The sequence below is a fragment of the Ornithorhynchus anatinus genome, chromosome 16 (assembly GCF_004115215.2).
Source record: "Ornithorhynchus anatinus isolate Pmale09 chromosome 16, mOrnAna1.pri.v4, whole genome shotgun sequence".
In the NCBI taxonomy this organism is placed as follows: Eukaryota; Metazoa; Chordata; class Mammalia; order Monotremata; family Ornithorhynchidae; genus Ornithorhynchus; species Ornithorhynchus anatinus.
Window position 1 is genome coordinate 41,515,113 of NC_041743.1, and position 20,619 is coordinate 41,535,731.

Here is a 20,619-nt window from a genome sequence, read left to right on the forward strand (position 1 = left end):
ACCTGTGTTCTCACCATGACTTCTGCCCGTCCTGCGCTGACGGACAGAAAGAATGAGGCTTCCTACTTGCAGAGGGGCAGAGGTGGGTGGAGAAGGATGGAGATTCATTCATTCATTCAATAGTATTTATTGAGCGCTTACTATTGTACCAATTGTACTAATTGCTTGGAATGTACAATTCGGCAACAGATAGAGACAATCCCTGCTCAGTGACGGACTCACATCTAATCGCCCTGGTCAGCAGGGCTCTAGTCTTTAAGCTCTGTGTGGGCCGGGAACGCGTCTGCCAACTGTCATATTGTTATAACACTTGTATATCTACCAATTTTTTATAGTGTTCTGCACAAAATGCTAAATAAATACCATGGATTAACAGGTCAACAGGGTGGTCATACGGGCCCTGAGATGGAGGGACCCTCGGGCCTGTTGGTACCAACTCCACTTTCACCCCTATATGTGACCAGGTGGCTGTTAGGGCGGAGGATCGGGCTAATCAATCGATCGGATTTATAGAGGGCTTACTAGGTGCAAAGCAATGTACCAGGAACTTAGGAGAGTGCAACAGAATTAGCTTACACATTCCCTGCCCAAAATGGAATAAAATAGAGTAAATGCTTAACAAGTACCAAAGTTGTTATTATTACCCCTGCTTTTGGAAATGGGCAAGTGGAGCTATCCCTGAGAGAATTAAACTTTAAAAAAAAAATCCACGAAGGTTCCAGGTCCCCGCAGAACCTTAATAATAATAATCGTGGTCTTTGTTAAGCACTTACTGTGTTCCGAGCACTGTACTAAGCGCTGGGGTGGATCTAAGCGGATGGTGCCGGACACAGTCTTTGTCCCACGTCTCAATCCCCATTTTCCAGATGACGGAACTGAGGCCCTTAGGAGCGCAGCGACTTGCCCAAGGTCACCCAGCAGACAAGGGGCGGGGGCGGGATTAGAACCCAGGTCCTCCTGACTCCCAGGCCCGGTTCTACCCACTAGGCCACGCTGCTTCTGCAGCCAGGCGGAGGACGGGCGCGGGGGGTTTGCCTTCGCCTCCGGCTGAGCTCGGGACCGGACCCGGCTAACTCGGGGGACCCCGGGGCCGGGGAAGGGGGGGGGTCGCCCTCCCAGCCCCCACCTCGACCCGAATCCTAAAAGCAGCGGCTTCCCCTTTAAATGCAAATCCTTGGCGGGGCCTCGCAGAGAAGGGGAGGCGGAGGAGGGAGGGCGGCCCGGCCTGGGACAATAGAGTCACCGCGGGCAGCGGGGACACCCCAGGTCAGTGCTCCGACACGGGGGCGGTCGAGGAGGGGAGGAGGAGGATGGACGCAGCGCGACGTTGCGTTGGCAGAGGGGGCCGAGGGCCGCGACGATCCAGTCGCCCAGGGCGGCGAGACCTGTCACTGCGGGGAGCCTGCTGGTCGGGGGTCGAGGGGTCGGGAGATCGGCCCGAGGGTGCAGGGCTGCGGGGCCTAATCTCTCCTGTTCCCTCGCCCTCGCCCCTGCGCCATCCCCACCCGCCCAGGGGACCAGTTTAAAGGCCCCCGCTCGTGCCCCCGGCCCGGGGGACCCGGACGCGAGACAGAAGTGACCTCTCTTGTCCTTATTCCGATGATCGTTTAGGGCCTGTGTTTCTTAGCGCTGGGGAAAGGCAGCGGAAGATAAATTGAGAGCCGGGCCTGGGGGCCCAGGGGCCGGGGTGTAGGAGCGGGAGGGCCCACGGGGAGAAGTCCAGAAAGGAGAAGAGGGGAAAGGCCAGCCACCCCTTTCCTAAAAGCAGAGTCTCGCCTTCTGCCAGTCTCCACCGCTATAGCAAACAAAGAGGCGATTGAGGCTCTCCCCGGGCTGGGGCCAGCAAGGCAGCCGGGGCATCCCGCTTTGCCGAGGCTGGCCTGCCGTGCTTGGCCGCTGCCCAGAAGGGGTTCGAGGCACCAAATCCCCGGCCTCGAGCGTCTACCCACCCCAGGGTGGCCCCGAATCTCCCGGATCGTTAGGGTGGAGGAACCCAACTCTCTAGGCCCAGGCCCGGGCACCGGTCAAGAAGCTGCTAGAGTTTCGCAGCCGCTTCGGAGATGCCAATAGAACGCTCGGCAAGCAAAACAACGTTTTGCAAACAGTAGACGGACACTAAATATCACTGGGTAGATCGGCCAGGCCATCTGTTTGCCCCTTGACCCGTCGGGGTTCTGAGATGCCCTCGGGCTAGTGAACCGAGGCTGCCCCAGGACCCCCCAAAAGACCAGATGCTCCTCCCTACCTGCAAGCAATCGTATTTATTGGTGCTTATTCTCGGACTCGCGATCAGGAGGACTGATTCTCTGGAGGAGACACTAATGCTAGGAAAAGTCCAGGGAAAAAATGGACGAGGCTGCCCAGCAGCTAGATGGATAGAGACCATAGCAACGATAACGGAGGAATCGTTAGAAAGTTTACGGATTATGGCAGAAGGCAGGACGTTCTGGGGAAAATATGCCCGTGGAGTCACTGCGAATCGGAAACGACTCGACGGCACTTAATAATAATGATAACTCTGTGCAGAGCACTGTACTAAGGTCTTGGTAACCTCACTGTGCCTCGATCTCACCTGTCTCACCGCCGACCTCTTGCCCACATCCTGCCCCTGCCCTGGAACGCCCTCCCTCCTCATGTCTTTCAGGTGATTACTCTCCCCTCCTTCAGAGCCTTTTTGAGGGCACATCTCCCAAAAGAGGCCTTCCTTGACCGAGTGCTCCTTTCCTCTTCTCCCACTCCCTTCTGCATTGCCCTGACTTGCTCTCGTTATTCATCTCCCACTCCAGCCCCTCAGCCTTTATGTACATAACTGTAGTTTTATTTATTTATATTACTGTCCGTCTCCCCCTCTAGACTCTAAGCTTGTTGTGAGCAGGGAATGTGTCTGTTATAGTGTACTCTCCCATACGCTTAGTACAGTGCTCTGCACACAGTAAGCACTCAATAAATACGATTGACTGACTGACCGACCACCAATCTCACTGAGATATTCCAGACCCCCAGGGAGGCAGGGGAGGGGTCTTGGTGGCTGGGAAAGGGAGAAAATGGGGGGGGGGGGGCGGCGAGCAGTGTGCTCCAGGGCTCCCTAGCCCCAGGAAAATGGCCCATGCAGCAGGCAGGACCATTGTTGTAAAAAAAAATAATAATTAAAAATTAAAGTATTTGTTAAGTACTTAACTATTTGTCAAACAGTGTTCTAAGCACTGGGGTAGGTACAATTCAATCAGGTCAGATACAATCCCTGACCCACGTAGAGCTCACAGCCTAAGTAGGAGGGAGAACAGGTATTTAGTCTCCATTTTACAGTTGAGGAAACTGAGGCCCAGATAAGTGAAGTGACTTGCCTGAGGTCACACAGTAGGCAAGGGGCAAGGGATTAGAACACAGGTCCTCCGACTCCCAGCTCGGGGCTCCTTCCTTTAGGCCATGCTGCTTCTTTGAGGGCCTGGCACCAAATAACCTCTCTGCCCAGGCAGGCAGGGAGGTTGGGGAACCGTTCGGAGCCTGCATCCATCCTCTTGGGGTTCCGAGCATGTGCTTTTTTGGGAGCTTCCAACCCTAAAGTGCACGTTCCGCTCTCTGAAGGTGGAGTTTGGGACTTGCTCAAGTCCTGGGTTTGAGCAGCCCCTGGTCCCTGCAGCCCCGAGTCCCAGCAGCACCCGGGCGGCCTCGAGGAACGAGCGGTGGTTGCCACCACAGCCGCGCCGGGGCCCTCTCCCATCACGTGGCCGGCCGTGCCCCCCAGGGTCCCCGTGATGGACGATAAGAAGAAGAAGCGGAGCCCCAAGGCCTGCCTGGCCCAACCCGCCCCCGCCAGCGCCTTGCGCAAAGTGCCCGTCCCCCCCAGCAAGAGCGCCTCCTTCTCCCTCGGCCTCCCGCACCTGCCCTCCCCCAAGCAGCGTGCCAAGTTCAAGAGGTAGGTGAGCGCTCGGGCCTCCCGGGGCAGAAGGGGCCGGCGGCTTCTTCTCCTGCATCCCCTACGTGGTCTGGGGGGCCAAGTGGAGCGGGAGGGACCAAAAGGAGCGCCGATGGAGAATCGGTTCAGAAAGGTTCCATAACTTGCCTAGGGTCACACAGCGGAACAGATTAAACGCTACCTGGGGCAAGATCCCAGGTCTCCGAAGCCCCAGCCCAAGGCTTATCTCCTCCACCTTCACGGGCTGTTTCAAAACCTCCTTCCCTCCTCCCCTTCACCCCCCCAAAATTGAAACTCTACTCTGCTCCCTCCCCTTGGCATCGGGGCAGTTACTTGCACTTTGGAAAGAGGCATCTGGCTGGGACAGCAAGGCTGGGCTGGGAGGCCTCTGGCGGAGCTCACCCTGAACGGGTCTTCTGGGGCATGCAGGGCTGCCAAGGAGAAATGCCGCCCGGTGCTGGCCGGAGGAGGAGTGGGCACGCCGGGGGCCCCCCTGCAGCACTCGTTCCTCACGGACGTGACCGATGTCTATGAGATGGAAGGGGGACTGCTCAACCTGCTCAATGACTTCCACTCGGGGCGACTCCAGGCCTTCGGTGAGTGCTGGGGAGACCGGGGGAGGGGGGAGGCCCCGGGGGCCCCCTAAGCGCGCTGATCTCGACCTGTCATCCCCGACACAAGCGGTCAGTGTGCTGGCCATTTGCAGGTCACTCGCTCAGTGTCCAGAGGCAGGAAAGTGACCCCAGTCCCAATGGGTTGGCCCGAGGGGTTGGCGGTGGGGGGCTTGGCGGGGTCCCGGCGGCTGAGGCGCTCTGGGTGCCAGGGAAGGAGTGCTCCTTCGAGCAGCTGGAGCACGTGCGGGAGATGCAGGAGAAGCTGGCCCGGCTGCACTTCAGCCTGGATGTCTGCGGGGACGGGGAGGAGGAGGAGGAGGAGGAAGAAGAGGAGGAGCTGCCTGAGGAGCAGAAGAAGAACGTGGCCGACCGCAACCTGGACCAGCTGCTGAGCAATGTGAGCCCCGGGGGCCCGGTGGAAACGGGGAGCTCGGGGGACTCACGTAGGGTGGGGGGAACCCCAAACACTGGGAGAGAATGCACCCCCTGACCTTTCTATTGCCTCCCCATTGCTCATCACCCTGACCCAAATCCCTCCCTCTGTCCCCCATCTGATTCTTCCCTTCCTCTCCTCTCATTTTCTCTCCACAGCTAGAAGACCTGAGCAACTCCATGTATCCTTTCTATAGGGCAGTGGGCAATGGCTCTGGGATCTGGCAGTGAAGGGTGGTCTTTTGGGGGTGCAATAATTATTAATGATTATTATTTTTAAATGTATTTTTAAACTGCTTATTATGTGCCAGGCACTCTACTAAGCTCTGGGGATAGAGACAAGCTAATCAGGTGGGACACAGTCCCTGTCCCACAGGGGAATCACAGTCTTAACCCCCATTTTACAGATGAGGTAACTGAAGCCCAGAGAGGTGAAATGACTTGCCCAAGGTCACCCAGCAGATGAGTGGTGTTGCCGGGATTAGAACCTAGATCCTTCTGACTCCCAGACCTGTGCTGTATTCACTAGGCCACAATTGCTTCTCAATGCTTGATCTATCGTAAGTCTGTAACAGATGCCGTAATCATTAATTAATTATTATTACTTCTTGAGTTCCATGTTACAGAACAGACACAGCATTTGCACTCAAAGTAAGCAGAATCAAATAGAGATAAGGCAGCTTCACAGAAAATCCTCTGCCTCTGCTCCAATTCTTCCTCTCAGGGAATTTCCAATCAAATAGGGAATACAGGAATGGGAGGCGCATGACCTAACAGATAACGTACGGGCCTGGGAGCCAAAGGACCTGGATTCTAATCCGGGGTCTGTCACTTGCCTGCTGTTTGACTTGGGCAGGTCATTTAACTTCTCTGTGCCTCAGTTTCCTCAACTGCAAAGTTGGGATTCAATTCCTGTTCTCCCTCGTACTTAGACTGCGAGCCCCGTGTCAGACAGGGATCGTCTCCGACCTGATTAACTTGCCTCTACCCCGACATTTAAGAACTTTGCTTGACATATACTAAGTGCTGAGCAACGGACCATGGATTCATCTCTGAATAAGCAATAGATTGAGCCAGTGGTCCATTCAGTCTTGGAATCTGATTCCGATGGGGGCAACAGGATGTTTGGAGGAATCACGTGATGATTGCCATCTTGGACACTGTCTCCCAGAGTTAGGGATGGCCCATCCAACATCCCGCCTTCTCTCTGCAGTGGCCCATTCTGGACTGCAGGTCCAGGAGTGTATCCAAATCCCTCACGAAGCTGCTGATGTTTCAGAGCTGCACGGCTTCCTGTCCTTTGAGTTTGGAGATGCTGCTGCTGACACAGAGAGTTTTATCTCAGCTGATAAGACCAAAGTGTGAATCGTGGAGGCCGAGCAGCACAGAAATGATGAGGGTGCGTGGAAGAAGAGGAGGAGGAGGGGGAAAAGATATGCAGGAGAAGTTTCCAGGAGGCAGAGGTGCCCACACCCCAGAGACAGGCACCCTCCACGGCTGTCTGACCTGGTCTCCCGGCCTCGCTCATGCCACCGTCTCTGACAAGATGTGAGAGTTTCCAAAAAGGGCTGAAAAGTTCCAGAAGGGCAGTTCTCTGCCTTGGTGAGCTCTTTGAAGTCTGCTCTCTCTCGGCAGCCCCGTTAAAATCCCTGCTCCATTTTTGCCTCTACTCTCAAAATGAAAAGTCGGCACCCTTCTGCCTACAGGAAAAGTCTGAGCCGAGGTTTAGAGGAGAAAGGGTGGTGGGAGAAGCAAGGAGGCTGCCGCTTGCAGAAGAAGCAGCTCTGAGCACGGAAGCAGCCAAAACAAAGGCCCGTTCGCTAGAATGGAGGGTGGGAAGTGGCAGAGCTTATTTCGAGGCAGGCCTGGCCGGGAGGACTCAAACCCCAGGGACAGAGAGAGCACGTGGAGGTGGGGATGAGAGCGAGCTACCAGCGGTCGATCAATCGTTCGATTAATCAATAGTATTTTTTGTGGTACTTGTTTAGTGTTTACTGTATGTCGAGCACTTCTCTGAGTATTGGGTAGATTCGAGATCATCAGGTCAGACTCTCCCACACTGAGCTCACAACCTAAAGTAGGAGGGAGAATCGGAATTGAATCCCCATTTTACAAATGAGGTAATAGAGAAGTTAAGTGACTGGCCCAAGGTCTTCCGACTCCCAGTCCCGTACTCTTTTCACTAGGCCAGGCCTTCGGTGTGCAGAACTCTTGGGGAGGCTGCAGAAGAGTAAGGAGTTTACCGTCTAGCGGGTGCTGCTTGCGTGTAATTTGAAGAGGCTCGGTTGGCTGCCGTGAAAGGGGAAAGGTGGTGGTGAGGGGTAATCAGGGAAGGCTTCCCGGAGGAGCTGTATTTAGAGCCAAACCCAAAGGGCCCAGCAAGGGCCTGGATTGCAGAGAGGATGGGGCTGACTGCTGTCTCCATACAGGAGGGTGACGGTGAGGGAGTGGCAGAGGGAGGTCTGAATGTGGAGGGTAGTGAACCAGGTTCACCAGGTGGGTGAGGCCGGGGCAATTAGTGGGGTGGGGGTGGAAGGCAAGGGTGGTTAAGGAGGGTGGGAGATGGAGAGGAACAGAACCCCTCTTGTGGCTGGAGACCCCTGGGAGGGGAGTTCAGAAGTAGGATGGGGATTTTTTTGGCTGTCACTTATGGCAGGGGGAAGGGCGGAAGCTAGGGCAAAAGGAGACTCCTTGGGGACGGTGCCAGGTATGGCCGGCAAGGTTGGAGGGCACTGGCTAGTGGGGGAAATTGGACCGGGGGGATGGGGGCCTTCCCCAGGGGGTCTGCAGCTCCTATTTCCCTTAACTTCCCAATCAGACAGAAGCTGCACCTGGCAGAGAACCCCCAGCCCGAGGAGCCCCCCACGGCCTAGCAGAGGGCAAAACCTGGCCTGGCCTCTCTGGGGGAACTGTCAGGAGAAGGAATAGCAGCAGCGGGGGGAGGAAGGGAGCCCAGAGAGGACCAGGTCCCAACTCCAGCCTCTGTAGTACATGGCTGATATGGGACAAGGGGAGGGAGGGTGGGGGAGGGAGGTCTGCATGAAGGGTTTGAGCCCTGAGGGACACCCCCCCCCCGCACTCTGCCTCAGTTCCCCTTCCCCGCACTCTAATCGGCTTGAGAAACCCTTGAGGGACTGAGGGGGTGGGAGCCGGAACCCAACTCCATCCCTGCCTGCCCACCCTGAAGCCCAGATTCTGGGTCCCCGGGGCTCTGCTCCCCAAAATATTCAACGAGCCGCGACCCGGTGAGAGGGAAGGTAGAGACCGGGGATCTGTTGGCCCCCCACCTTGTTACACTGTGCCGGAGCTCCCTACCCTGGGGACTCCCCCACACTCAGGTCCGCCGCCTTCCAGCCACGTAACACCCGGTGCTTTCCTCACCGCACATGACTGTGACTTTTGTATGGCGATGTGGGTATTTTTCAGCCCGTCACCACAACCACCAGCCACCCAGCCCACCTGACACCACTGGGCTGCTTTTAAGGTGTTTCTGTTCCCTCGGTGTTACAGGAGGGGGCAGGTGGAGAGTCTGGGCCCAGGCTAGAGGCAGTGGGTGCTGCCAGTGAAGGTTGCCCTGCCACCCACCATGCCCCAAGATCCTGGCAGGTTCTCTCTTCCCCTGGTTGTGTGCTCTCTCTTTGCTATCCTGGAATCTGGACAGGTTGAATTAAACACCCAGTCCGTCGCCTCTGTGTCTTTCTTTGTCTCCGGCGATGAGATGAGCTCATTTTCTCCGACTCCCTGCCAAAGACCAGGGCAGTCCCTCCCCCACCGAGTCAGCCCCGGATCTGTTCTGCGCCGGAGGCTCCTCCGTCCTCCAGTTTGCATTCCAGTGTCTTCCGCACGCTGTTGCTCAGGAAGTTCTTCCTGCCGTCTGACCTCCATTGCTTAAGTTGCACCTTCTTCCCCCCTTGCAGGACCACTGAGAAGGGGGTTGGAGCTGTGGGTTCTCTGGCTCTCTGAGCTGGGGGAGAGAGAAGACTTCTGCTCCTCTCCTTGGCCCGACAGATGCCCCTCTATCCCAACATCCCCGATGGTGATCCACTCTGGCCTGGGCCATGGGGGCACCAAAGTCTCCCACCCCAGCCTTGAACTTCCACCTCGGCTGTAGTGTACTTTCCCAAGCGCTTAGCACAGTGTTCCGTTCACGGTAAGCGCTCAATAAATTCCCTTGATTGAGGTGACTAGGGACTACTGTGGTGACGCCGTCACCCGCGCCATGAGCCTGAGATGGGCAGAGGAGACTTACTGACCGTAGAGCGCGAGTTCCCGTTCCCGTTGTCGTCTCCGTTCCCGTTCCGTAGGAATGGGAGGCTGTCGGAGGGACGTTGCCAAGGAGATGAGCAGGGACGGGGTGCTGAACTGTTTCCATGGGGATGAACGGGCGAGGCGGTGAACCGTTTCCAGGAGGCTGAGCAGGGCCGGGGCGCTGAGCCGTTTTCGTGAGGATGAGCAGGGGCGGAGCTTGGCTTAGTTCATTCAATCGTATTTAATAATATTGGTATTTGTTAAGTGCTTACTGTATGCAGAGCACTGTTCTAAGCACTGGGGTAGATACAGGGTAATCAGGTTGTCCCATGTGATGCTCACAGTCTTCATCCCCATTTTACAGATGAGGGAACTGAGGGGCAGAGAAGTGAAATGACTTGCCCACAATCACACAGCTGACAAGTGGCAGAGATGGGATTCGAACCCATGACCTCTGACTCCCAAGCCCGGGCTCTTTCCACTGAGCCACGCTGCTTCTCTACTGAGTGCCTATTGTGTGCAGAGCACTGTATCAAGCACTTGGAAAGAGCAAGGGCTTGGGAGTCAAAGGACGTGGGTTCCAATCCCGCCTCCGCCACTTGCCCGCCGTGTGACCTTGGGCAAGCCGCTTCACTTCTCTGTGTCTCAGGGACCTCCTCTGTAAAATGGGGATGAAGCCTGGGAGCTTCCCGTGGGACAACCTGACCACCTCGTATCGCTCTCCATGCTTAGAACAGCGCTTGGCACATAGTAAGCGCTTAACAAGTAGCATCATTATGATTATTATTGTCACTATTCGGTGGGGATGAGAAGGGGCAGGGCGCTGAGCCGATTCCATGGGGAGAGAAGCAGCGTGGCTCAGTGGAACGAGCCCGGGCTTGGGAGTCTGAGGTCATGGGTTTGAATCCCGGCTCTGCCGCTTTCCAGCTGTGTGACTTTAGATAAGTCACTTAACTTCTCTGTGTGCCTCAGTTGCCTCATCTGTAAATTGGGGATTAAAAACTGTGAGCCCCACGTGGGACAACCTGTTCACCTTGTATCCCCTCAGCGCTTAGAACAGTGCTTTGCACATAGTAAGCGCTTAATAAATACCACCATTATTATTATTATTATGAGGGGGAGGGCGCTGAGCCGTTTCCACGGGGATGATGGGGGGGAGTGGCGGAGCCGTTTCCATGGGGATGACCGGGGGGGGGGGGGGGCGCGGAGCCGTTTTCATGGGGATGATGGGGGATAGCGGAGCCGTTTCCATGGGGATGCCCGGGGGGCGCGGAGCCGTTTCCATGGGGATGATGGGGGGGGGGGGGGTCTCGGGACCGTTTCCATGGGGATGACGGGGGGAGCGCCGATCCGTTTCCATGGGGACGGAGGGTGGGGGCGCGGCCTGATGATGTATTTAAGGAGCGCCGGGCGGGAGGACCGGCGGCGGCGGCGGGCGGATGGAGGCGGCGGAGCTGAACCGGAGGGTGACGGCGCTGCAGGTGAGGGGTGGCCCCGGGAGGGTCGGGGGGCGGGAGGAGCGCGGTGGGACCCCCACGCCGCCCCGGTGACCCCCCCTCGGCTCCCCGCAGGCCTGCGTGCGCGGCCGCCTGGTGCGGCGCCGGTTGCGGAGCGTCCGGGACGATTACGAGGCGGCGGTGCGGGACATCGAGGGACACGTGGGTCTCCTGCAGTGGCGGGGCCGCTGGATCCCCCGGCCCCTCTTCCTCCGAGAGGTACCGACCCCCGACCCTACGGGACCGGCCAGCCGGCCACTCACACACTCACTCATTCAGTAGTATTTACTGAGCGCTTACTAGGTGCAGAGCACCGGACTGAGCGCTTGGAAGGGACAATTGGGCCACACAGAGAGGCCATCCCTGCCCAGTGACGGGCTCACGGTCTCAACGGGGGAGACGGACGGCAGAGCAAAACAGAACGAAAGAAAAACAAGACAACGCCATCAAGATAAATAGAATCAAGGGGATGTACACCTCATAACAAAATAAATAGGGTAATAAATAATATATACACATGAGCACCGTGCTGAGGGGAGGGAGAAGAGCAGAGGGTGGGAGGGGAGGGGAGCGGCGCCCCCCCCATCATCCCCATGGAAACGGCTCAGTGCCCCAGCCCCCCCATCATCTCCACCGAATGGTAACAATAATAATCATAATGATGGTATTTGTTAAGCGCATACTATGTGCCAAGCGCTGCTCTAAGCATGGACAGCGAGACGAGGTGGTCAGGTTGTCCCACGGGAAGCTCCCAGGCTTCATCCCCATTTTAGAGAGGAGGTCCCTGAGGCACAGAGAAGTGAAGCGGCTTGCCCAAGGTCACACGGCGGACAAGTGAAGCAGCGTGGCTCAGTGGAAGGAGCACGGGCTTTGGAGTCAGAGGTCATGGGTTTGAATCCCGGCTCGGCCACTTGTCAGCTGTGTGACTTTGGGCAAGTCACTTAACTTCTCGGTGCCTCAGTTACCTCACCTGTAAAATGGGGATTCAGATTGTGAGCCCAAGTGGGACAACCTGATTCCCCTGTGTCTACCTCAGCGCTTAGAACAGTGCTCGGCACATAGTAAGCGCTTAAATACCAACATTATTATTATTATTAAGTGGCGGAGGTGGGATTTGAACCCATGTCCTCTGTCCACTTACTGTCTGCAAAGCAATGTACTAAACGGTGGAGAGGACGCTATAACGGATGCTTTCCCACCCCACAAAAAGCTTACAGTCCAGACCTCCGGGGGAAGGTTGGGATGGAGAAGTGGGACTTAGTGAGGCTCGAGCCCCCCACCCCAATTCTGCCAGACCTTGCCTCGGTCCCTCAGACCCTCCCCCTGCTCGCACCGGGGGATCATGACCCTGCCCGATCGGTCCCTTCCCTGACCCTGCCCGATCGGTCCCTTCCCCCTCTGCGCCTCCTTCCCCTCCTCTGCTCCACCAGAAGACCAAAGCCAAGCCGGTCCGTGCCCCAGAGGTGGTGCCCCAGAGTGGAGTGGAGAGCTGCCCGGGAGGAGGGCAGGACCAGCCACGTGCCCCCCTCGATGAAGAGCCAGAGAGAGACTGTGCTGACCGGAGCCATGGGGAGACGCCGGCCCAGTTGCCCGGAGAGAAACGTTCCCCAAACAGAGGTGGAGTGAGGGGGCCGGAGCCGGGAGACCCATCCCGTTGGGAACGCAGCTGGTCCGGAGTCCCAGAGGAGCCCGGGAGTGAGACTAACCGGAGCGACGCCTCTTCCATGTGGAGCAGTGGGATCTGGGAGACAGAGGCCGCAGACCCCCGGGCAGGGGGAGACCGAGGCAGCCATCCAGGTATCCGCATCCTGCCCCGAGGGCCGCTGCGACTTCAGGGCTGAACCCCCCCTCTCCACGACCCCGACCCCCTCGGCCAGAACCGTGGCCCTCTAACCTGGTTCCATAGGGGAGGGACTCTGGAGATTTCCTTTCTCAACCCCCACGGGGTCAGGGTGCAGATGTAGGGGAAATCATAATCATCAAAGCAGTTAAGTGCCGACTCTGGGTCGAGCACCGTGCTAAGCGTCGGGGTCGATCCGAGGTAATCGGGTTGGGCACAGGCCCTGCGAAATCATCCAATCCACGAGGATTGGAACCTGCTGTACCCCACGGTCTCTTTGCCACAGGCTCCCAGCTGCCCTCGGGCCTGCCCCAGCTTCAGCGGCACCGCAGCCACCTGGCCATGGAGTTGCTCTGGCTGCAGCAGGCGATCGCCAGCCGTAAGGAGGTAAGAGAGACATGAGCTACTGACCTCTCATCCCCCTCCCGCTTCTCCCCCCTCACACATTCACTACCCTGTAAGCCAGGGAGCTGGCCAAGGGGCTCCGGCTGAGGGCTCAGGTTGCGGGGAAAGGGGATTGCAATTTGAGGAGAAGTGAGGAATCCCCTCTGGCAAGGGGTTAGCCTGGGGTGTTTCTAGAGTCAGGGCAGGCAGGCTCCATTCACTACAGCCCAGGTTTTCTCTCTGGTAGTATCTGCTCTTGAAACAGAAGCTGGGCCCTCCGGAGGGCTAGGCCCGAGCCCCCCAACGCCTCTCCGCAGTAACCCGAGTGCAGCCCGGAGCGCGGTTGGCAGGAAGAGCGTCAGCCCGAGTGGAGAGGCCCTCTGCCCTTGTCAGTGAGCGCCCGCTCTCTCGGGCAATGCTGAGGAGGCCACTGACCCCCGGGAGCACCAGGGGGTTGGGGGCGGCTGAGGGGCTTGAGCGCGGCTGGGGGGCTTGAGCCTCATCCTCCCTTGGCTCCGGAACCCTGGCCGCCTCTGGGGCGGGGCGCAGGAGACCCCGGTCTTGTCCCGGGCAGCCGCTGGCCCCACGTTCCCAGAGGATGGAGCCCCCTGGGCCTTTGGCTTCCTGCGGGCACAGCTGGGAGGGGGTCTCCACGTGTGGGCTGGGGTCCTACTCCTCAGCTGGGGGATGGGGAACGGATACCAGGCTGGATGGGGCAGGCGGGTAAAGGCAGGTTCTGGGGAAATAAAACTTTCTCACCCACTTTGGGACCTGCTGGATTTTCTTTCCCACGGCTGGGTGTCTCGCTGCTTCTTTGTCTGGCCGGGCTGGGCCAGGTGGTTGCGGGCAGGGCCAGATTTGGTTTTGCTCTTTCCTGATTGAGACGTCAAGGTTTTTCCTTCCTGCTTCCCTTCCACATCTCTCCTCCCCTCTCTCCCAACAGCACCTTTCATTCATTCAATAGTATTTATTGAGCGCTTACTATGTGCAGAGCACTGTACTAAGCGCTTGGGATGAACAAGTCGGCAACAGATAGAGACAGTCCCTGCCGTTTGACGGGCTTACAGTCTAATCGGGGGAGACGGACAGACAAGAACGATGGCACTAAACAGCGTCAAGGGGAAGAACATCTCGTAAAAACAATGGCAACTAAATAGAATCAAGGCGATGTACAATTCATTAACAAATGTACAATTCATTAGAGCCCCTCCTCAGTTTTCCTTGCATGGGGTGGGAATGATATGAATTACAGTGTTATTTGTTAAGCACTTCCTTGTGTCAGGCCTTGTACTAAACACGGGTAGATACAAAGTAATCACGTTTGATACGGTCCCTGTCCCACAAGGGGCTCACTAAGTGCAGGGAAGAACAGGTATTGAATCTCTGTTTTACACGTGAAGAAACTAAGGCACAGAGAATGAAGGCCTTTCCTCTTCTCCGGGCTTCTGTCCACTCCTGTCCCTCCTGCTGCCTCTCAGTAAACTATACAGATGAGCCGTCCCGCCGGACCCTTAGAAGGGAGAATGTGGGCAGGACTTTGGATGGCCCATCCCTCAGCCGGGAAAGAGAGTACCGTTGCCCCTGTCGGAAACAGAACCTGGGTCAGATGGGGACTCGGTGATGATCTTGTGGTTCTGTATGTATGTTTCAGCTACCTCTCTTTGTGTCTGTCGGTCCTCACTTGCACGTCTGCATCATCAGCCTGTCAGTTCCCCAAGGGCAGACTCTCCGTCTTGTCCTGCTTCTCAAAGCCAGGCCCAACTTGGAGCGGTTTTTAGCGGGTGACCACTTCTCCTCTCGGGCACTCATTTCCTTTTCCTTCCCACCCTCAACTTCCCGTCCCACAGCCCGGCCCAGGGGCCCACGGTAACAGCAGGGTGACTGGCTCCAGTCCCCGTCCTCAGCCGTCTGGGCTCTTGATTGACACGGCTCCGGCCCGCCCAGCTCCCTCCTTGCCTGCAGCCAAGGCAACCACAGAGTCCCTGGAGGCTGGCGGCGGCGCAGGTTAGCCCAGGGAGCCCCTGCCAGCTCACCCCGGTCACCATGCCTTCCAACTTTGTGACACCAGCGGCCAAGAGGGTGGTCATCTACCGAAACGGGGACCCCTTCTTCCGGGGCCGGCGGTTTGTGGTGAACCCACGCCGGGTCCTGACCTTTGAGGCTTTCCTGGCCGAGGTCACCACCTCCGTGGGGTCCCCCACGGCCGTGCGGGCCCTGTACACCCCGCGACGCGGCCACCGCGTGACCGAGCTGGGGCAGCTGCAGGCCGGAGGCGGCTACGTGGCCGCCGGTTTTGAGCGCTTCAAGAGGCTTGAGTGAGTCTGGGGGGGTGAGGGGCGGTGGGGCTTGGTGTCTGGGCAGTGGGCCGTTCCGTACTTCCCACGTGCCCCACGTCCTCCCCATCGCTTCCCTACTGGGGGAGCGGGGGCACAGGCTGTTGCTTCCCTTCCTCCCCTTCCTCCTTCCCTCCTTCTTTTCCACACCCCTCCCTGGATTATGAGTGGCATCTCTGCCTCCCGTGCACTGAGAGTGGGAGCCAGCCCGTTGGCTCAGAGACGCTCCGGGCCCGGCCCGCGCCAGTCCGGTTCACAACCAGGCCTGAAAGAAACAAAGCTGCGGGCGAGCGGTTGTGCTGGGACACGTGAAGATCTGCCATCCCCTTCCTCCACCCCTCAGCCATGGGCCCTGCAGTGGGATGCTGCGGGGAAGGTGTGAGGTGCCGATGGAGAGCAGCACCTCCAGTCCGGTGGCCCGCCAGGCCAGCGGCAACTACCACCGATCGGCCTCGGGAAGTGAACCGTGGGCCGGTGGTGGGAGGCGGGTGTCGGATGCGAGCCGTGACCGGACCCCCATCTCTCCCACCTCCAGCTATTTAAACCTGGGCGGGAAGCCTATCGGCGATGGGAGTGGTGGCCACGGCGGCCAGGTGAGCTCGAGACGGGTAAGAGGCTACTCCTCCCTCCCTCCCTCTCTCCTCCAGCCCTGCGGTCCTTGCCCGGGGAGGAGCTGACAGGGACTCCTTTCATTCATTCAATAGTATTTATTGAGTGCTTACTATGTGCAGAGCACTGGACTAAGCGCTTGGAACGTACAATTCGGCAACAGAGACAATCCCTGCCCATTGATGGGCTCACAGTCTAATCGGGGGAGACCGACGGACAAAAACAAGACAACTTAATCACGATAAATAGAATCAAGGGGGTGGACACCTCATTAACAAAATAAATAGGGTAATAAAAATGTATGCAAATGATCACCTTGCTGAGGAGAGGGGAAGGAGCAGAGGGAAAGGGGGAAAAGGAGGCCCAGGTGAGGGGAGGTGAAGGGGGGAGCAGAGGGAAAAGGGGAAGCTCAGTCTGGGAAGGCCTCTTGGAGGAGGTGAGCTCTCAATAGGGCTTTGAAGAGGGGAAGAGAGTTAGTTTGGCGGAGGTGAGGAGGGAGGGCATTCCAGGACAGCGGGAGGACGTGGGCCAGAGGTCCTGCCAGCCGGCCGGGCGCACAGAAGCCTCCCGGCCACAGGAAACATCATCCCGGCCCTGGAGACCTCTGCCTGACTTGGTGGGAAGGGGATGGGCGGAAAGAGCTTCAGGGGCCCCAGGCTGGTGACCAGAGCAGGGCTTTGGGCCTGGACTTGCACTAGCCTGCGTCCCTCCAACCCTGTGATGGAGAGAGGGTGATCCCCTCACCCGCACCTCCCCCGAAGTCCTGGGCCCCGTCCCCCGGGGGCGACCCCTTCCCCTGCCCGTGTCGCTGACTCCGGTCCTTGGGCTGGGGGACTTGGGGAAGCAGAGCTACCCTCTCGGCCCCGGCCGGCCCAGCGGGTCCCGGCCGTGGAGGAGGCCGGCCGCGACGTCCTGCGCCATCCAGTAAGTGCCACCGCCCCGGCCCGGGGGAAGGGGAGCGGGCGGCCGCCCCTCGCCCCGAAGCATCCCTGCTTCCCGACCCCCGGGGCCCTCTTCAAACTCCGTCCCGCAGCGTTTTGGGGGTGGGGGAGGCAGGGGGAGAACCGGTGGTGGCCGGGGGCAGGGGCGGGGTGGGGGGTGGTGATGGTGATGGTGGTGTCTCCGCTGTCCCTCCGCCCTGTCTCTCTGTCTGTGTGTCGGTGTGTGTGTGTGTGTGTGTGTGTGTGCACCCCGCCGGGTGTGCAGCGTGTTCCGGAACGGCGACCTGCAGACCCCGGCCCTGCGCCTGCAACTGGCGCCGCCGCCCCCCGCCGCCCGCCGCCGCTGGGCGGCGCTGCTGAGCCGGCTGACCGCCCGGGCCGCCCTCCCCCGCGGAGCCGTGCGCAGGTCAGCGCCCCCTGGTGGCAGGCGCTGGGAAAGACGCGGCCTCCTTCGTCTCCCCGCGCGCCCCGGCCCCGTTTTCCTGCTCCTTGATAATAATAATGTTGGTATTTGTTAAGCGCTTACTAGGTGCAGAGCTCTGTTCTAAGCGCTGGGGTAGAAACAGGGTCATCGGGTTGTCCCACGTGAGGCTCACGGTCTTCATCCCCCTTTTACAGATGAGGGAACTGAGGCCCAGAGAATGTTGGTATTTGTTAAGCGCTTACTAGGTGCAGAGCACTGTTGTAAGCGCTGGGGTAGATACAGGGTCATCAGGTTGTCCCACGTGAGGCTCACAGTTAATCCCCATTTTACAGATGAGGGAACTGAGGCACAGAGAAGTGAAGTGACTCACTCACAGTCACCCAGCTGACAAGGGGCAGAGCCAGGATCGAACCCATGACCTCTGACTCCCAAGCCCAGGCTCTTTCCACTGAGCCCCGCTGCTTTTCTCAGCCTTGGGGCCGCAGGGAGGAGGAGGAGGGCATGGGGGTCTCAGCACCTGAGGAGCGGGACTTGGGGACGACAGACCTCTCTTCCCTCCCCCGTTCAAAGCCCTGCTGAGCTTTCCCTTTTCCCTCTGCTCCCTCTCTGCTCCTTCCCCCTTCCCCTTCCCTCAGCTCAGCCCCCTCTTCCCTCTTCTCCTCATCCCCTCCCCTCAGCACTGTGCTCAAGTGTATGCAGAGAAGCAGCATGGCTCAGTGGAAAGAGCCCGGGCATGGGTTCGAATCCCGGCTCGGCCTCTGGTCAGCTGTGTGACTGTGAGCAAGTCACTTCACTTCTCTGGGCCTCGGTTCCCTCATCTGTAAAAGGGGGATGAAGACTGTGAGCCTCACGTGGGACAACCCGATGACCCTGTATCTCCCCCAGCGCTTAGAACCGTGCTCTGCACATAGTAAGCGCTTAACAAATACCAACATTATTATTGTATATATTTTTATTACCCTCTTTATTTTGTTAAAGAGATGTTTACTCCCCTTGATTCTATTTGCGATGATGTTGTCTTGTTTTTGTCCATCTGTTTCCCCCGATTAGACTGGGAGCCCGTCATTGGGCAGGGATGGTCTCTGTTGCCGAATTGTATATTCCAAGCGCCTAGTACAGTGCTCTGCACACAGTAAGCACTCAATATATACGAACAAATGGCAATCCTGGATCTCAGTTTCCTGGAAAGTCCCACACACCATTCCCCGCACTCCTAAAGGGCTCTGAGGCGGTTTCCTATGTTCTATCCCTCCTATGCTCGCTAACTGGGAGCGTGGGTTTTCTGCTTGGGTCTCTGGCCCGTCCCTGCAGGGGACCCTCTTTCCTCTCTTCCCCCCACAGGCTCTGTACGCTGGCCGGGGTCCCGATCTCCGATGAGACGGCGCTCGTCAACGGAGACTACTACGTGGCCGTGGGAGAGGAGGAGTACCTGCCCCTGCCCTACTCTGAGATGCTGCTGCCTAGCCCTTCCCTGCCCCCAGGCCCCCGGTACCTGGGGCGGAGGGGTAGCGAGGCTGGACAGTGGGGAGCGGGGCGGGGGTTCAGAGAGGCTTGGCGCTGCTCCTGCCCTTTTGTGGGGTGGGAGTGGCCAGAGCCCCTGGTGCCCCCGATACAGAGGTGGAGGAAAGCTGACAGAGGTCCAGGAAGGTGGGCTAAACTTTGACTCTTCTTGCATTGCAGGCGCCAGCAAAGCCGGGTCCCCCGGGCACCCGCTCGGGGGGTAGGTGGGGCTGGGCTGAGGGGAAGACTAGGCCCCAGTGCTGAGCTGCTGGGCCCTTCCAAGCTGGGGAGGACTCCCACCCACGAGGAGGCAGGTCGAGGGGAGAGGCCTTGGAGTGACCCCAAGGTGTGACCCTCCCCGGTGGCCGGGCTCTCCGCATGAACCGCACCGTGCTCTGCGTGAGAACTCTCCAGTGTCCGTCAGGGTGGCCTCGGCAATTCCGCCCTTGCAGCTTTCCAGGGTCAGGGGAAGCGGGCTTAGGGCGATGAGGGCTGGCATCGTTCTTCCACCTAATGCCAGGCAGATTTGACTAAACTCCCAGTTGCCAGGCTCTACCTAGCCCCGCAACACCAGTCTGAGGCAAACTAAGGCAGCTGGGACCGCAGGGTGGGCCCATCTCCACGGGAGCGGAGTATCAGCCAACTCTCTCTCCTCTCAGGTTAAAGGGAGGCAGGTTCGGCTCACTGGAGCAAGGGAGGTGGGCGGAGTTGGGGCCTCCCCTCTGTCATCCCGGTGCCGGCCCCGGGGGGAGCCAGGCCCAGGAGAGGACACGTCGACTTTCTATGCCAGGCCTGGTGGCATGGGACTCCAGGGGGGCAGACCCCTGCCTTCTGAGCCTGGTGAGCCCATCCTGCTGGATTCCCCAATGCCCTTGTTGAGGGTTGGCTGGGAGTGGGGTGTGAGCGGCACTGGACATCGGGGAGCTTATGGGCCACGGCTGGCATTCGGGTCTCTTCTCCCCCGGAGGGGCACCTTACTCTCTCTCTTTCCCTCTCATCTCCTGGCACTGCTCTGTGGGACCTGGTCCCTCACTGGAGTCTGGGACCCCCCCCCACCTAGCCAGGGATGGGGGCGAAGAGTTGCTGGGAGGATGTTGGCACAGGAGAACCCATTCAACAGGGAGAGGGGAGATGGAGGGCTGGGGAAGACAGGTGGCAGGAGGCTGAAGGAGCAGAGCTTGGCATCAGAGAGGTGGGACGGCGTGGGGCACGGCCCTGACACCACTTCTTTCTGCGGCAGAAGGAAGCGTGTACACAGCCAGAAATACGAGGAGGGAGGTCAGGGGTGCCCAGGAAGTGGTGGAGGACGAGGCTACGTGGACGGAGATTCCGCTGGACCAGGTTCGGGCCCTCTTTCCCCTCTTTGTCGCTCCCCCCACCCCCCAGGACCAAGTGGAGGTTCTCAGGGGCAGCAGCAGCGGAGGCTGCCATCCCACTGCCCGATCCCTGAGGGCTGGTGGCAGCAGTGCGTGCCCAGGGTGGGCAACTAGTCGGGTAGAGTCGGCCTCCTCCTCTGGCATCGCGGGCCCAGCTCGGTGGGCCAGAGGAAAGCCCCCACAGCCCAGTTCTGCCCCAGACTAGGGTGGGAGGGGGGGAGAAGAGGGCTGGGCTGGAGCTGAGGCGCTTCTTCTCCCACCAGATGGCGGCAGGGGCAGTGGACGAGGCCACCCCTCCGGAAGGCGAAGGGCCTGTTGGCCAGTGACCAGGGCCAGTGACCACAGGGCTCATGGAATGGCCAAAGAGCCGGCTGGGGCCGGGCAGACCCCCTTGCCAAGAATCCCAGTGTCCAGTCCCAGTCTGGCCATGCTTTCACTGCTGTGGCCCTCAGTTTCCCTAGGAGCTCAGCTTCCTGCTAGGCGCCGACCCGTTCCCCCGTCCAGTT

The 20,619-nt window shown here is 58.9% G+C and overlaps 3 protein-coding genes and 1 long non-coding RNA gene across 5 annotated transcripts; 3 read left to right on the forward strand and 1 right to left on the reverse strand.

Moving 5' to 3' along the window:
• Nucleotides 1-1,142: 1,142 nt before the first annotated feature.
• Nucleotides 1,143-8,647, forward strand: CCDC28B (coiled-coil domain containing 28B). 2 transcript variants are annotated; one of them, XM_029080426.2, is made up of 6 exons: nt 1,143-1,266; nt 3,746-3,916; nt 4,346-4,512; nt 4,740-4,927; nt 5,122-5,144; nt 7,781-8,647. In XM_029080426.2, exons 2-6 carry the CDS (start codon nt 3,756-3,758, stop codon nt 7,833-7,835), a joined length of 594 nt encoding a protein of 197 aa, XP_028936259.1. In that variant the 5' UTR covers nt 1,143-1,266; nt 3,746-3,755; the 3' UTR covers nt 7,836-8,647. The 2 variants fall into 2 exon arrangements, with proteins under 2 accessions (XP_028936259.1, XP_028936258.1); XM_029080425.2 differs by having other exon boundaries at nt 1,144-1,266; nt 3,586-3,916.
• Nucleotides 8,646-9,480, reverse strand: LOC103166707. Its single transcript, XR_484942.3, has 2 exons — nt 9,216-9,480; nt 8,646-8,926 (listed from the first exon to the last, which is right to left on the reverse strand). It is a non-coding gene; the product is annotated as an uncharacterized LOC103166707 (long non-coding RNA).
• A 1,127-nt stretch (nt 9,481-10,607) lies between these two features.
• On the forward strand, nt 10,608-13,709 carry IQCC (IQ motif containing C). The gene is made up of 5 exons (XM_029080424.1): nt 10,608-10,691; nt 10,782-10,925; nt 12,137-12,503; nt 12,833-12,933; nt 13,178-13,709. Exons 1-5 carry the CDS (start codon nt 10,650-10,652, stop codon nt 13,217-13,219), a joined length of 696 nt encoding a protein of 231 aa, XP_028936257.1. The 5' UTR covers nt 10,608-10,649; the 3' UTR covers nt 13,220-13,709.
• A 1,264-nt stretch (nt 13,710-14,973) lies between these two features.
• On the forward strand, nt 14,974-20,361 carry DCDC2B (doublecortin domain containing 2B). The gene is made up of 6 exons (XM_039914270.1): nt 14,974-15,245; nt 15,607-15,856; nt 17,104-17,211; nt 18,457-18,897; nt 19,298-19,577; nt 19,978-20,361. The coding sequence occupies exons 1-6, from the start codon at nt 14,974-14,976 to the stop codon at nt 20,316-20,318; spliced, it is 1,692 nt and encodes a 563-aa protein (XP_039770204.1). The 3' UTR covers nt 20,319-20,361.
• The last annotated feature ends 258 nt before the right edge of the window (nt 20,362-20,619 follow it).